The sequence below is a fragment of the Oncorhynchus clarkii genome, unplaced genomic scaffold (assembly GCF_045791955.1).
Source record: "Oncorhynchus clarkii lewisi isolate Uvic-CL-2024 unplaced genomic scaffold, UVic_Ocla_1.0 unplaced_contig_2048_pilon_pilon, whole genome shotgun sequence".
Taxonomy (NCBI): Eukaryota; Metazoa; Chordata; class Actinopteri; order Salmoniformes; family Salmonidae; genus Oncorhynchus; species Oncorhynchus clarkii.
The window spans coordinates 123,016-140,701 of NW_027257988.1; the positions used below are offsets into that span (position 1 = coordinate 123,016).

At 47.2% G+C, this 17,686-nt stretch overlaps 1 protein-coding gene across 1 annotated transcript in view; it reads left to right on the forward strand.

The window, feature by feature from the left end:
- The window catches only part of LOC139394411 (insulin-like growth factor 1 receptor), a 113,464-nt gene extending 107,257 nt beyond the window's left edge, over positions 1–6,207 (forward strand). The window contains exons 21-22 of the mRNA XM_071142468.1: positions 2,277–2,411; positions 5,301–6,207. Of these exons, the coding sequence (XP_070998569.1) occupies positions 2,277–2,411; positions 5,301–5,922 (757 nt within the window). The 3' untranslated portion in view covers positions 5,923–6,207. The remainder of the gene's footprint in view (positions 1–2,276; positions 2,412–5,300) is intronic.
- Positions 6,208–17,686: the final 11,479 nt, after the last annotated feature.

The following is a 17,686-nucleotide window of genomic DNA, read 5'->3' on the forward strand; positions in this document are numbered from 1 at the left end:
AACTGGAGCAGCAGCACGGCCAGGTGGACTGGGGACAGCAAGGAGTCATCATGTCAGGTAGTCCTGGGGCATGGTCCTAGGGCTCAGGTCCTCCGAGAGAGAGAAAGAGAGAAGGAGAGAATTAGAGAACGCACACTTAGATTCACACAGGACACCGAATAGGATAGGAGAAGTACTGACCCTAGCCCCTAGCCTCCCGACACATAAACTACTGCAGCATAAATACTGGAGGCTGAGACGGGAGGGGTCAGGAGACACTGTGGCCCCATCCGAGGACACCCCTCCTAGGGTCATGGTGTGTAGGGTCTGGGTGTATAGTTTGTATAGGGTGTGTAGGGTCAGGGTGTATAGGGTCAGGGTGTATAGTGTCATGGTGTATAGGTTCAGGGTGTGTAGGGTCATGGTGTATATGGTGTGTAGGGTCCGGGTGTATAGGATATGTAGGGTTAGGGTGTATAGTGTAATGCTATGTAGGGTCAGGGTGTGTAGGTTTAGGGTGTGTAGTGTCAGTGTGTATAGGGTATGTAGGGTTAGGGTGTATAGTTTCAGGGTGTATAGGGTCTGGATGTGTAGGGTCATGGTGTGTAGGGTCATGGTGTGTAGAGTCAGGGTGTATAGTGTCATGGTGTGTAGGGTGTATAGGGTCAGGGTGTATAGTGTCATGGTGTGTAGGGTCAGGGTGTATAGTGTCATGGTGTGTAGGGTGTGTAGGGTCATGGTGTATTGGGTCAGGGTGTGTAGGGTGTGTAGGGTCAGGGTGTATAGTGTCATGGTGTATAGGGTCAGGATGTGTAGGGTGTATAGGGTCAGGGTGTGTAGGGTCATGGTGTGTAGGGTGTATAGGGTCATGGTGTATAGGGTCATGGTGTGTAGGGTCAGTGTGTGTAGGATCAGGGTGTGATGGGGGTATAGGGTCATGGTGTGTAGGGTGTATAGGGTCATGGTATATAGGATATGTAGGGTTAGGGTGTGTAGGTTTAGGGTGTAAAGTTTCAGGGTGCATAGGGTATGTAGGATTAAGGTGTATAGTTTCAGGGTATATAGGGTCATGGTGTGTAGGTTGTGTAGGGTCATGGTGTGTAGGGTCATGGTGTGTAGGGTCATGGTGTGTAGGGTCATGGTGTATAGTGTCATGGTGTATAGGGTCAGGTGTGTAGTGTCATGGTGTGTAGGGTCTAGGGTCAGGGTGTGTAGGGTCATGGTGTGTAGGGTGTGTAGGGTCATGGTATATAGGATATGTAGGGTTAGGGTGTGTAGGTTTAGGGTGTAAAGTTTCAGGGTGCATAGGGTATGTAGGATTAAGGTGTATAGTTTCAGGGTGTGTAGGGTGTGTAGGGTCATGGTGTGTAGGGTCATGGTGTGTAGGGTCATGGTGTATAGGGTCAGGTTTGTAGTGTCATGGTGTGTAGGGTGTATAGGGTCATGGTGTGTAGGGTCTATAGGGTCATGGAGTGTAGGGTCTAGGGTCAGGGTGTGTAGGGTCATGGTGTGTAGGGTGTATAGGGTCATGGTGTGTAGGGTCATGATGTATAGGGTCAGGGTAGGGTCTGGATGTGTAGGGTGTATAGGGTCATGGTGTATAGGGTGTATAGGGTCAGGGTGTATAGTGTCATGGTGTGTAGGTTTTATAGGGTCATGATGTGTAGGGTGTATAGGGTCAGGGTGTATAGGGTCATGGTGTGTAGGGTCATGGTGTGTAGGGTGTTTAGGGTCATGGTGTGTAGGGTCTTGGTGTATAGGGTCAGGGTGTGTAGAGTCATGTGTGTAGGGTCATGGTGTGTAGGGTCATGGTGTGTAGGGTCAGGGTGTGTAGGGTCATGGTGTGTAGGGTCATGGTGTGTAGGTTCATGGTGTGTAGGGTCAGGGTGTATAGGGTGTGTAGGGTCATGGTGTATAGGGTGTGTAGGGTCATGGTGTATAGGGTTAGGGTGTGTAGGGTGTATAACCCTGTCTCCTCTCTCTCTGCAGGTCTTTTGGGGTGGTGTTATGGGAGATAGCCACACTAGCAGAGCAGCCCTTCCAGGTCATGGTGTGTAGGGTCAGGGTGTGTAGGTTGTAGGGTGTATAACCCTGTCTCCTCTCTCTCTGCAGGTCTTTTGGGGTGGTGTTATGGGAGATAGCCACACTAGCAGAGCAGCCATACCAGGTCATGGTGTGTAGGGTCAGGGTGTGTAGGTTCATGGTGTGTAGGGTCAGGGTGTATAGGGTGTGTAGGGTCATGGTGTATAGGGTCAGGGTGTGTAGGGTGTATAACCCTGTCTCCTCTCTCTCTGCAGGTCTTTTGGGGTGGTATTATGGGAGATAGCCACACTAGCAGAGCAGCCCTACCAGGGGATGTCCAATGAGCAGGTGCTGCACTTCGTTATGGATGGAGGACTGCTAGACAAACCAGACAACTGCCCTGACATGCTGTGAGTTACACACGCACACACACACCTGGGTGTCCGTTAGCCCGGTATATCTGGATTTTTGCCCCAAAAAATTGAAAAGCCGATAAATAAAATTGGTGCTGGCCAATTGTCCGGGGGAAGAAAAATCCTTTTGCGAAATAATGTTTTTTAGTCCATTGATGGAAATACCATTCGATGGAAATATATTTGACCGGTCAGGCTTATCGGTATGTAGGTTACTTTGCATAATTTTGTGGAATTAGATTGGTGCGTGTGTACAGTATATTCCCTGGACCACCTCCTCCCCCTCTCCCTGGACCACCTCTTCTCCCTGGACCACCTCCTCCTCCTCTCCCTGGACCACCTCTTCTCCCTGGACCACCACCACCATCTCCTCTCCCTGGACCACCTCTTCTCCCTGGACCACCACCACCATCTCCTCTCCCTGGACCTCCTTCTCTCCCTGGACCACCTCTTCTCCCTGGACCACCACCACCATCTCCTCTCCCTGGACCTCCTTCTCTCCCTGGACCACCACCTTCTCTCCCTGGACCACCTCCTTCTCTCCCTGGACCTCCTTCTCTCCCTGGACCACCACCTTCTCTCCCTGGACCACCTCCTTCTCTCCCTGGACCTCCTTCTCTCCCTGGACCACCACCTCCTTCTCTCCCTGGACCTCCTTCTCTCCCTGGACCTCCTTCTCTCTCTGGACCTCCTTCTCTCCCTGGACCACCTCCTCCTCTCCCTGGACCTCCTCCTCCTCCTCCTCTCCCTGGACCACCACCACCATCTCCTCTCCCTGGACCTCCTTCTCTCCCTGGACCACCACCACCATCTCCTCTCCCTGGACCACCTCTTCTCCCTGGACCACCACGACCATCTCCTCTCCCTGGACCTCCTTCTCTCCCTGGACCACCACCTCCTTCTCTCCCTGGACCTCCTTCTCTCCCTGGACCTCCTTCTCTCCCTGGACCTCCTTCTCTCCCTGGACCACCTCCTCCTCTCCCCGGACCTCCTCCTCCTCCTCTCCCTGGACTACCTCCTCCTCCTCTCCCTGGACCACCTCCTCCTCTCCCTGGACCTCCTCCTCCTCTCCCTGGACCTCCTCCTCCTCTCCCTGGACCACCACCTTCTCTCCCTGGACCACCACCTTCTCTCCCTGGACCTCCTTCTCTCCCTGGACCTCCTTCTCTCCCTGGACCTCCTTCTCTCCCTGGACCACCTCCTTCTCTCCCTGGACCACCTCCTTCTCTCCCTGGACCTCCTTCTCTCCCTGGACCTCCTTCTCTCCCTGGACCTCCTCCTCTCCCTGGACCACCTCCTTCTCCCTGTGCCTTCTCTTTGGGGGTCTGCCAGTCCGGTAATCTGTTCAGCCTGTTAGGTTTCAGCAGCATGGGGCTCTGCCAGTCCGGTAATCTGTTCAGCCTGTTAGGTTTCAGCAGCTTGGCGCTCTGCCAGTCCGGTAGTCTGTTAGCTCTCAGCAGCTTGGGACTCTGCCAGTCCGGTAGTCTGTTAGGTTTCAGCAACTTGGGGCTCTGCCAGTCCGGTAGCCTGTTAGGTTTCAGCAGCTTGGGGCTCTGCCATTCTGGTAGCCTGTTAGGTTTCAGCAACTTGGGGCTCTGCCAGTCCGGTAGCCTGTTCAGCCTGTTAGGTTTCAGCAGCTTGGGGCTCTGCCAGTCCGGTAGTCTGTTAGCTCTCAGCAGTGTGGGGCTCTGCCAGTCCAGTAGCCTGTTCAGCCTGTTAGGTTTCAGCAGCGTGGGGCTCTGCCAGTCCGGTAGTCTGTTAGGTCTCAGCAGCGTGGGGCTCTGCCAGTCCGCTAGTCTGTTCAGCCTGTTAGGTTTCATCAGATTGGGGCTCTGCTCTATTGACTGGAGGCTGTAATGTCTAGTATACTGCCATCTATTGACTGGAGGCTGTAATGTCTAGTATACTGCCATCTATTGACTGGAGGCTGTAATGTCTAGTATACTACCATCTATTGACTGGAGGCTGTAATGTCTAGTATACTGCCATCTATTGACTGGAGGCTGTAATGTCTAGTATACTGCCATCTATTGACTGGAGGCTGTAATGTCTAGTATACTGCCATCTATTGACTGGAGGCTGTAATGTCTAGTATACTGCCATCTATTGACTGGAGGCTGTAATGTCTAGTATACTGCCATCTATTGACTGGAGGCTGTAATGTCTAGTATACTGCCATCTATTGACTGGAGGCTGTAATGTCTAGTATACTGCCATCTATTGACTGGAGGCTGTAATGTCTAGTATACTGCCATCTATTGACTGGAGGCTGTAATGTCTAGTATACTGCCATCTATTGACTGGAGGCTGTAATGTCTAGTATACTGCCATCTATTGACTGGAGGCTGTAATGTCTAGTATACTGCCATCTATTGACTGGAGGCTGTAATGTCTAGTACACTGCCATCTATTGACCAGAGGGGGAAATATAACATCACTTTAAATGCATCACAAACAACCCTATCTGGAAAACAAGTATTACTGTACACACACACACACACACACACACACACACACACACACACACTTGTGTGGACATGTATAGATATGGAACGTGAACTGTTTTGGTGCTTGAATTGAAAGAACTACTGCCTGCACCCATTAGATAATATCTAACTTCTCTCTCTCTCCTACCAGGTTTGAGTTAATGTGTTGGCAGTACAACCCATTAGATAATATCTAACTTCTCTCTCTCTCCTACCAGGTTTGAGTTAATGTGTTGGCAGTACAACCCATTAGATAATATCTAACTTCTCTCTCTCTCTCCTACCAGGTTTGAGTTAATGTGTTGGCAGTACAACCCATTAGCTACCAGGTTTGAGTTAATGTGTTGGCAGTATAACCCATTAGATAATATCTAACTTCGCTCTCTCTCTCTCCTACCAGGTTTGAGTTAATGCGTATGTGTTGGCAGTACAACCCTAAGATGCGTCCGTCGTTTCTGGAGATCATTAACAGCATCAAGGAGGAGCTGGAGCCACCGTTCAGAGAGATGAGTTTCTTTTACAGCGAAGAGAACAAGCTTCCAGACACAGAGGAGTTAGACATGGAGGTAGAAAACATGAAGAATGTTCCTTTAGGCCCAGCTGCCTCTTCACGGCCCCCCATCCCCTGCCCCCCCACCACCTCCGGGTCCGCCCTGCCCAACCAGCCCCCTCCTCCCCCCTCCCAACAGACATCAGCCTCCACGGCCCCCGACGGTCCATTAACGCTGGGCTCCACCCCCCCTTCAGCCCCGTCCTCTGGGCAGGTTCAGCCCCAGGCTCCCTCGTCCCCCTGCTCCCCAGCCCTCGTGGCCACCAGCCAGGCCTGCTGCTCCCGAGTGGCCCCTGGCCCCTCCTCAGCCCAGAGCTCAGGGGCGTCAGAACAGGTGGAGTCCAACGGCCCCGAGGCGGTCGCCCAGGTCCTGCTGCGACCAGCCTTCAATGACTCACCGCCCTACGCACACATGAACGGAGTGAGGAAGAAGGAACGTGCCATGCCCCTCCCACAGTCCTCGGCCTGCTGATCCTAGTGGACCTCTCTCCATCCCTCATCCCTCTTTTCTAAAGAGCTTGGTGGACTCCTCTGTGGTGGGACTCCTCTGTGGTGGGACTCCTCTGTGGTGGGACTCCTCTGTGGTGGGACTCCTCTGTGGTGGGACTCCTCTGTGGTGGGACTCTTCTGTGGTGGACTTCCTCTGTGGTGGGACTCCTCTGTGGTGGGACTCCTCTGTGGTGGGACTCCTACTTTTTCATTCTGTTATTGTATTGACATTGATATAAAGCACCTCCTGCTGAGGCCTGCTGGGAGGACCCTGACCCACAACCTGAACAACGTTTTTTTTTTTTTACATATAGTCCTTTAGGCCCAGCTACCTTTATATATAAAATGCAAGTCCGTTGTTCAGGAAGGTTTCTGGTTACCGCTACCAGTCAAAAGTTTGGACACACCTACTCATTCAACGGTTTTTCTTAATGTTTACTATTTTCTACATTGTAGAATAATAGTGAAGACATCAAAAACAAAAAAAAACAAAAAAGTGTTAAAAAAAAAAAAAAAAGCAAATCAAAATATATTTGAGATTCTTCATGATAGCCACCCTTTGCCTTGATGACAGCTTTGCACTCTTGGCATTCTCTCAAGCAGCTTCATGAGGAATGCTTTTCCAACAGTCTTGAAGGAGTTCCCACATATGCTGAGCACTTGTTGGCTGCTTTTCCTTCACTCTGTGGTCCAACTCATCCCAAACCATCTCAATTGGGTTGAGGTCGGGTGATTGTGGAGGCCAGGTCATCTGATGCAGCACTCCATCACTCTCCTTGGTCATATAGCCCTTACACAGCCTGGAGGTGTGTTGGGTCATTGTCCTGTTGAAAAACAAATGATAGTCCCACTAAGCCCAAACCAGATGGGATGGCGTATCGCTGCAGAATACATCACACCACCTCCATGCTTCACGGTGGGAACCACACATGCGGAGATCATCTGTTCATCTACTCTGCATCGCACAAAGACACGGCTGTTGGAACCAAAAATCTCAAATTTGGACTCATCAGACCAAAGGACAGATTTCCACCGGTCTAATGTCCATTGGTCGTGTTTCTTGGCCTAAGCAAGTCTCTTCTTCCTATTGGTGTCCTTTAGTAGTGGTTTCTTTGCAGCAATTCAACCATGAAGTCCTGATTCACAGTCTCCTCTACAGTTGATGTTGAGATGTGTCTGTTAGTGAGGCTGGTAACTTTAATTAACTTATCGTCTGCAGCAGAGGTAACTCTGGGTCTTCCTTTCCTGTGGCGGTCCTCATGATAACCAGATTCATCATAGCGCTTGATGGTTTTTGTGACTGCACTTGAAGAAACTTTCAAAGTTCTTGACATGTTCCATATTGACTGACCTTCATGCCTTAAATTAATGATGGACTGTCATTTCTCTTTGCTTATTTGAGCTGTTCTTGCCATAATATGGACTTGGTCTTTTACCAAATAGGGCTATCTTCTGTATACCAACCCTACCTTGTCACAACACAACTGATTGGCTCAAACACACAACTGATTGGCTCAAACACACAACGGATTGGCTCAAACGCATAAAGAAGGAAAGAAATTCCACAAAAATAACTTTTAACAAGGCACACCTGTTAATTAAAATGCATTCCAGGTGATAACCTCATAAAGCTGGTTGAGAGAATGCAAAGCTGTCATCAAGGCAAAAGGGTGGCTATTTGAAGAATCTCAAAATGAAAATGTATTTTGAACTCTTTCTCTTTTTTGGGTTACGACGTGATTCCATTTGTGTTATTTCATAGTTTAGATGTCTTCACTATTATTCTACAATGTAGAAAATAGTACAAATAAAGAAAAACCCTGGAATGAGTAGGTGTTCTAAACTTTATACAGGTACTGAGATGGTACACTATATATATATATATATATATATAGTGTGTTTTCTATTAGTTTTTCTAAATATCCCCAAATGGAGACGTGATGGTTGGTTGGCTCACTGTGTAATATTGGGGGGCATTATTATTATTGTGAGGTAAATGTTAAATCTTCTGTCTGGACGCCACGTCAACGGTCAAGCGCTGTCTGTCTCTGTGTCTGTGTTGTATATCAGTGGATGGACAGACATGATCCTCTCTGTTGGACTGGGACAAGATGGTCATCACTGATGATGGTTAGTTGTCTGGTGTGAACTACGTCTTCTCCCTTTTGTCTTGTATGTGATTGACAGGAATCATTCTGACACTAGTGTAAACTACGTCTTCTCCCTTTTGTCTTGTCTGTGATTGACAGGAATCATTCTGACACTAGTGTAAACTACGTCTTCTCCCTTTGTCTTGTCTGTGATTGACAGGAATCATTCTGACACTAGTGTAAACTACGTCTTCTCCTTTTGTCTTGTCTGTGATTGACAGGAATCATTCTGACACTAGTGTAAACTACGTCTTCTCCTTTTGTCTTGTCTGTGATTGACAGGAATCATTCTGACACTAGTGTAAACTACGTCTTCTCCCTTTGTCTTGTCTGTGATTGACAGGAATCATTCTGACACTAGTGTAAACTACGTCTTCTCCCTTTTGTCTTGTCTGTGATTGACAGGAATCATTCTGACACTAGTGTGAACTACGTCTTCTCCCTTTTGTCTTGTCTGTGATTGACAGGAATCATTCTGACACTAGTGTAAACTACGTCTTCTCCCTTTGTCTTGTCTGTGATTGACAGGAATCATTCTGACACTAGTGTAAACTACGTCTTCTCCCTTTGTCTTGTCTGTGATTGACAGGAATCATTCTGACACTAGTGTGAACTACGTCTTCTCCCTTTTGTCTTGTCTGTGATTGACAGGAATCATTCTGACACTAGTGTAAACTACGTCTTCTCCCTTTGTCTTGTCTGTGATTGACAGGAATCATTCTGACATTTGCGTAAACTACTTGTCGTCTCCTAAGCCTACAAGACATGACTAAATTATTTTGTATCTTAAAGGATTGTGATCAATGGGAGGTTGTTTTATCCAGTCCTTCAGTTCCCTTCTTAGTTCCTCTGACCGGATGTATGGCTCCATATGCTTAGTTCATCTGACCGGATGTATGGCTCCATATGCTTAGTTCCTCTGACCGGATGTATGGCTCCATATGCTTAGTTCATCTGACCGGATGTATGGCTCCATATGCTTAGTTCATCTGACCGGATGTATGGCTCCATATGCTTAGTTCATCTGACCGGATGTATGGCTCCATATGCTTAGTTCATCTGACCGGATGTATGGCTCCATATGCTTAGTTCATCTGACCGGATGTATGGCTCCATATGCTTAGTTCATCTGACCGGATGTATGGCTCCATATGCTTAGTTCATCTGACCGGATGTATGGCTCCATATGCTTAGTTCCTCTGACCGGATGTATGGCTCCATATGCTTAGTTCATCTGACCGGATGTATGGCTCCATATGCTTAGTTCCTCTGCCCGGATGTATGGCTCCATATGCTTAGTTCATCTGACCGGATGTATGGCTCCATATGCTTAGTTTCTCTGACCGGATGTATGGCTCCATATGCTTAGTTTCTCTGACCGGATGTATGGCTCCAGTCCAGTAGTATGGAGGGAGTAGGGACAGACAGGAGTTGTCTCCAGTCCAGTAGTATGAAGGGAGGGAGACATTGCTGTACACAGCAGGTATATATTTACACTGTAGTCTCTGCTCTAAGATTTAGAACATTTCTCCATTGCTCTTACAGTTGTTCACTACATCACCAACAGTATGTGGACACGAACTCGTCAAACATCTCATTTCAAAATGATGGGCATTAATATGGAGTTGGTCCCCCTTCTGCTGCTATAACAGCCTCCACTCTTCTGGGAAGGCTTTCCACTAGATGATGGAACATTGCTGCTATAACAGCCTCCACTCTTCTGGGAAGGCTTTCCACTAGATGTTGGAACATTGCTGCTATAACAGCCTCCACTCTTCTGGGAAGGCTTTCCACTAGATGTTGGAACATTGCTGCTATAACAGCCTCCACTCTTCTGCGAAGGCTTTCCACTAGATGTTGGTACATTGCTGCTGGGACTTGCTTCCATTCAGCCACAAGAGCATTAGTGAGGTCGGGCACTGATGTTGGGCGATTAGGCCTGGCTAGCAGTCGGCATCCCAATGGGATTGAGGTCAGGGCTCTGCGCAGGCCGGTCAAGTTCTTCCACATCGATCTCAACAAACCATTTCTGTATGGACCTCACTTTGTGCACGTGGGCTTTGTCATGCTGAAACAGGAAAGGGCCTTCCCCCAAACTGTTACCATAAAGTTGGAAGCACATAATCATCTAGAATGTCATTGTATGCTGTAGCATTAAGATTTCTGTTCACTGGAACTAAGGGCCTTACCCCGAACCATGAAAAACAGCCCCAGACTGTTATTCCTCCTCCACCAAACTTTACAGTTGGCACTATGCATTCGAGCAGGTAGCGTTACCTGGCATCGGCCAAACCCAGATTCGTCTGTCGAACTGCCAGATGGTGAAGTGTGATTAATCACTCCAGAGAAAGCGTTTCCACTGCTCCAGAGTTCAATGGCGGTGAGCTTTACACCACTCCAGCCAACACTTGGCATTGTGAATGGTGATCTTAGGCTTGTGTGCGGCTGCTCAGCCATGGAAACCCATTTCATGATGCTCCCGACCAACAGTTCTTGTGCTGACGTTGCTTCCAGAGGCAGTTTGGAACTCGGTACTGAGTGTTTTAAAACGCGCTACCTGCTTCAGCACTCGCCGTTGCCATTCTGTGAGCTGGTGTGGCCTACCACTTCGTGGCTGAGCCGTTGTTGCTCCTATATGTTCCCACCTCACAATAACAGCACTTACTGTTGACCGGGGCAGCTCTAGCAGGGAAGATATTTGACTAACTGACTTGTTGGAAAGGTGGCATCCTATGACGGTGCCACGTTGAAAGTCACTGAGCTCTTCAGTAAGGGCCATGCTACTGCCAATGTTGAGCTATGGAGATTGCATGGCTGTGTGGTGAATCCACTCATTTGAAGGGGTGTCCACATACCTTTGTATATTTGGTGTAGTTAGACCTCAACATGTTCATACACATCACTGTTTATGTTCTTCTAAGTAATTGTCTGTACAGAAGCTGCTATTTAATTCTTTATTTTTCTTGTGGTTATAATATATCTATATAAAAATGAATCGTTCAGGTTGATTGTTTTACTCTCGTTCCCATTACAGTCCATTTGTTCTTATGCTTGTTGTATTTCTCAAACAATTCATTCATATGAAACATCATTGTTTCTCTTTAACTCATAAAGATATGCTGTTTTGCCACATTGTCCAAAGCCTTACATTTGTTTTCACCAATACATTGTTGTTTTTGCCGGAAAGATGGCTTTTTATTTTAGTTTCTTAGAGGTTTAGTGACGGTATTCCTAACTGTTGTCTTTCCTGAATGAAGGACAGAGAAAGACCCCCCCCCCCCAGTCCTTAATGAAGGAAAGAGATACTGACATACCCCCCCCATTACTGGATCAAATAATGAGCTGCCATATCTACCCCCATTACTGATCAAATAATGAGCTGCCACATCTACCCCCATTACTAGATCAAATAATGAGCTGCCACATCTACCCCCATTACTAGATCAAATAATGAGCTGCCACATCTATCCCCATTACTAGATCAAATAATGAGCTGATACTGCCACATCTACCCCCATTACTAGATCAAATAATGAGCTGCCACATCTACCCCCATTACTAGATCAAATAATGAGCTGCTACTGCCACATCTACCCTCTATTACTAGATCAAATAATGAGCTGCCACATCTACCCCCATTACTAGATCAAATAATGAGCTGCTACTGCCACATCTATCCCCCATACTAGATCAAATAATGAGCTGCCACATCTATCCCCCATACTAGATCAAATAATGAGCTGCTACTGCCACATCTATCCCCCATACTAGATCAAATAATGAGCCGCCACATCTATCCCCCATACTAGATCAAATAATGAGCTGCTACTGCCACATCTACCCTCCATTACTAGATCAAATAATGAGCTGCCACATCTATCCCCCATACTAGATCAAATAATGAGCTGCTACTGCCACATCTACCCTCCATTACTAGATCAAATAATGAGCTGCCACATCTATCCCCCATACTAGATCAAATAATGAGCTGCTACTGCCACATCTACCCCCATTACTAGATCAAATAATGAGCTGCCACATCTACCCCCCATACTATATCAAATAATGAGCTGCTACTGCCACATCTACCCCCATTACTCTACCCCCATCTACCACCACAAACCGATGCTGGCACTAAGTCCGCACTCAATGAGCTGTATATGGCCATAAGCAAACAAGAAAATGCTCATCCAGAAGCAGCGCTCCTAGTGGCCGGGGACTTTAATGCAGGGAAACTTAAATCAGTTTGACCTCATTTCTACCAGCATGTCAAATGTGCAACCAGAGGGAAAAACTCTAGACCATCTTTACCCCACACACCGAGAGACATACAAAGCTCTCCCTCCATTTGGCAAATCTGACCATAATTCTATCCTCCTCCTGATTCCTGCAAGCAAAAACGGTGTGATCATGCTCTCCGTAGCAGATGTGAGCAAGACATTTTAAACAGGTCACCATTCACAAGTCAGCGGGGCCAGACAGATTACCAGGACGTGTACTCCGAGCATGTGCTGACCAACTGGCAAGTGTCTTCACTGACATTTTCAACCTCTCCCTGACCGAGTCTGTAATACCTACATGTTTCATGCAGACCACCATAGTCCCTGTGCCCAAGAAAGCGAAGGTAACCTGCCCAAATGACTACAGCCCCATAGTACTTACGTCAGTAGCCATGAAGTGCTTTGAAAGGCTGGTCATGGCTCACATCAACACCATCATCCCAGAAACCTTAGACCCACTCCAATTCGCATACCGCCCCAACAGATCCACAGATGACGCAATCTCAATCGCATTCCACATTGCCCTTTTCCCACCCGGACAAAAGGAACATCTACGGTGTCAAGAATAAGCATGGGCACCCTTTGGAATGACCTGGATATCTGCTTAAATTGGTCATAACATGTGATCTGATCTTCATCTAAGTCACAACAATAGACAAACAGTCTGCTTAAACTAATAACACAATTATACGTTTTCATGTCTATTGATTACACAGCGTGTAAACATTCACAGTGCAGGGTGGGAAAAGTATGTGAACCCTTGGATTTAATAACTGGTTGACCCTCCTTTTGGAACCAATAACCTCAACCAAATGTTTTTTTGTAGTTGCGGATCAGACCTGCACAACGGTCAGGAGGAATTTTGGACCATTACTCTTTACAAAACTGTTTCAGTTCAGCAATATTCTTGGGATGTCTGGTGTGAACCGTTCTCTTGAGGTCATGCCACAGCATCTCAATCGGGTTGAGGTCAGGACTGGGTCACTCCAGAAGGCGTATTTTCTTCTGTTGAAGCCATCCTGTTGTTGATTTACTTCCGTGTTTTGGGTCGTTGTCCTGCTGCATCACCCAACTTCTGTTGCGCTTCAATTGGCAGACGGATAGCCTTACATTCTCCTGCAAAATGTATTGATAAACTTGGGAATTCATTTTTCTGTTGACGATAGCAAGCTGTCCAGACCCTGAGGCAGCAAAGCAGCCCCAAACCATGATGCTCCCTCCACCATACTTTACAGTTGGGATGAGGTTTTGATGTTGGTGTGCTGTGCTGTGCCTTTTTTTCTCCACACATAGTGTTTGTTCCTTCCAAACAACTCAACTTTAGTTTCATCTGTCTACAGAATATTTGCCAGTAGCGCTGTGGAACATCCAGGTGCGCTTTTGCAAACTTTTTTTTTGGACAGTAGTGGCTTCTTCCGTGGTGTCCTCCCATGAACACCATTCTTGTTTAGTGTTTTACGTATCGTAGACTCGTCAACAGAGATGATAGCATGTTCCAGATATGTCTAAATCTTCAGCTGACATTAGGATTCTTCTTAACCTCATTGGGCATTCTGCGCTGTGCTCTTGCAGTCATCTTTGCAGGACGGCCACTCCTAGGGAGAGTAGCAACAGTGCTGAACTACACAATTTGTCTTACCGTGGACTGATGAACATCAAGGCTTTTAGAGATACTTTTGTAACCCTTTCCAGCTTTATGCAAGTCAACAATTCTTAATCTTGGGTCTTCTGATGTATCTTTTGTTCGAGGCATGGTTCACATCAGGCAATGCTTCTTGTGAATAGCAAACTCAAATTTTGTGAGTGTTTTGTATAGGGCAGGGTAACTCTAACCAACATCTCGTCTCATTGATTGGACTCCAGGTTAGCTGACCCATGACTCCAAGTAGCTTTTGAAGAAGTCATTAGCCTAAGGGTTCACATACTTTTTCCAACCTACACTGTGAATGTATTCAATATAGACAAGAAAAATACAAGAATTTGCGTGTTATTAGTTTAAGCACACTGTGTGTCTGTTCTGACGTAGATGGTCAGATAAAATGTTTACCAATTTATGCAGAAATCCAGGTAATTCCAAAGGGTTCACATACTTTTCTTGCCACTGTATGTGAGCATGATATTCATTGACTACAGCTCAGCGATCAACACCATAGTGCCCACACAACTCATCACTAAGCTAAGGACCCTGGGACTAAACACCTCCTCCTGCAACTGGATCAAGGACTTCCTGACGGGCCGCCTCCCATGTGGTAAGGGCAGGTAACAACACATCTGCCACGTCAATACAGGCAACAACATCCCTGCCACGCTAATCCTCAACCCGGGGGCCCCTCAGGGTGCGTGCTTAGTCCCCTCCTGTATTCCCTGTTCACCCACGACTGTGTGGAAAGCACGACTCCAACACCATTAAGTTTGCTTACGACAAGTGGTAGGCCTGATCATCGACAAGGATGAAACAGCCTATAGGGGTGAGAGACCTGGCAGTGTGGTGCCAGGACAACAACCTCTCCCTCAGCGTGAGCAAGACAAAGGAGATGATCGTGGACTACAGGAAAAGGAGGGCCGAACACGCCCCTTTCACATTGACGGTGCTGTAGTGTAGCAGGTTGAGATCTTTAAGTTCCTTGGTGTCCACATCACCAACAAACTCATGGTCCAAACATACTAAGGCAGTCGCGAAGAGGGCACAACAACACCTTTCCCCCTCAGGAGACTGAAAAGATTTGGCATGGTTCCCCAGATCCTCAAACTTCTACAGCTGCACCATCGAGAGCATCCTGACCGATTGCATCATCGCCTGGTATGGCAACTGCTTGGCATCCGATTGTTTGGCGCTACAGAGGGTAGTGTGTATGGCCCAGTACATCACTGGGTCAAAGCTTCCTGTCATCCAGGACCTACAGTGCATTCAGAATGTATTCAGACCCCTTGACTTTTTCCACATATTGTTAAATTACAGCCTTTTTCTAAAATTGATTCAATTAAACCATTTTCTCAGCAATCTACACACAACTCCCCATAATGACAAAGATAAAACAGTTTTTTAGACATGTTTGCTAATTTATTAAAAACCAGAAATATCTTATTTACATAAGTATTTGGACCCTTTGCTATGAGACTCTAAATTGATCTCAGGTGCATCCTGTTTCCATCGATCATCCTTCAGATGTTTCTACAACTTGATTGGAGATCACCTGAGGTAAATTCAATTGATTGGACATGATTTGGAAAGGCACACACCTGTCTACATAAGGTCCCACAGTTAACAGTGAATTTCAGAGCAAAAACCAAGCCAGGAGGTCAAAGGAATTGTCCTCCAAGACAGGATTGTGTCGAGGCACAGATCTGGGGAAGGGTACCGAAACAATTCTGCAGCATTGAAGGTCCCCAAGAAATCAGTGGCCTCCATTTTTTATTTTTTTTTATTCTCCCCAATTTCGTGGTTTCCAATTGATAGTTAGTCTTGTCTCATCGCTGCAACTCCCGTACGGACTCAGGAGAGGCGAAGGTCGAGAGCCATACATCCTCCGAAACACAACCCAACCTAGCTGCACTGCTTCTTGACACAATGCCCATCCAACCTGGAAGCCAGCCGCACCAATGTGTAGGAGGAAACACTGTACACCTGGCGACCTGATCAGCGTGCACTGCGCCCGGCCCGCCACAGGAGTCGCTAGTGCGCGATGAGACAAAGATATCCCTTCCGGCCAAACCCTCCCTAACCCGGACGACGCTGGGACAATTGCGCGTCGCCCCATGGACCTCCCGGTCGCGGCCGGCTGCGACAGAGCCTGGGCTCAAACCCAGAATCTCTGGTGGCACAGCTAAGCTTAGTGCCATAGACCACTGCACCACCTGGGAGGCCCGCCTCCATCATTCTTAAATGGACGAAGTTGAAACCACCAAGACTCTTCCTAGAGCTGGCCGCCCAGCCAAATTCAGAATTGGGAGAAGGGCCTTGGCCAGGGAGGTGACCAAGAACCAAATGGTCACTCTGACAGAGCTCTAGAGTTCTTCTGTGGAGATGGTAGAATCTTCCAGAAGGACAACCATCTCTGCAGCACTTCACCAATCAGGCCTTTATGGTAGAGTGGCTAGATGGAAGGCACTCCTCAGTAAAAGGCACATGGCTTTCATCAAGCTGCCCACTCAAGAAAAAGCTTAAAACGATAACCAGTGCCTGCAGCCTAGTTCAGGTTAGCAACCCTTTGCCTTGATGACAGCTTTGCACACTCTTGGCATTCTCTCATCCAGCTTCACCTGTAATTGATTTACAACAGTCTTGAAGGAGTTCCCACATATGCTGAGCACTTGTTGGCTGCTTTTCCTTCACTCTGCGGTCCGACTCATCCTAAACCATCTCAATGTGTTTGAGGTCGGAGGGTTATGGAGGCCAGGTCATCTGATGCAGCACTCCATCACTCTCCTTTTTGGTAAAATAGCCCTTACACAGCCTGGAGGTGTTGGGTCATTATCCTGTTGAAAAACAAATGATAGTCCCACTACGCCATGCCATCTGGTTTGGGCTTATCACTGCAGAATGCTGTTGTAGCCATGTTGGTTATGTGCCTTGAATTCTAAATAAATCACAGACAGTGTCACCAGCAAAGCACCCGCACACCATCACACCACCTCCATGCTTTACGGTGGGAACTACACATGCGGAGATCATCCGTTCACCCACACCGCGTCTCACAAAAACACGGCGGTTGGAACCAAAAATCTCCAATTTGGACTCCAGACCAAAGGACACATTTCAACCGGTCTAATGTCCATTGCTCGTGTTTCTTGGCCCAAGTGACACTTCTTATTGGTGTTCTCTAGTAGTGGTTTCTTTGCAGCAATTCAACCATGAAGGCCTGATTCACACAGTCTCCTCTAAACAGTTGATGTTGATGTGTCTCTTACTTGAATCAGTGATGCATTTATTTGGCTGCAATTTCTGAGGCTGGTAACTCTAATGAACGTATCCTCTGCAGCAGAGGTAACTCTGGGTCTTCCATTCCTGTGGCGGTCCTCATGAGAGCCCGTTTCATCATATTGAATGATGGTTTTTGCAACTGCACTTGAAGAAACTTTCAATGTTCTGTATTGACTGACCTTCATGTCTTAAAGTAATGATGGACTGTCGTTTCTCTTTGCTTATTTGAGCTGTTCTTGCCATAATATGGACTTGATCTTTTACCAAATAGGGCTATCTTCTGTATACCAACCCTACCTTGTCACAACACAACTGATTGGCTCAAACACACAACTGATTGGCTCAAACACATTAAGGAAAACAATTACAAAAATAACTGAAAGACACAGCTGTTTA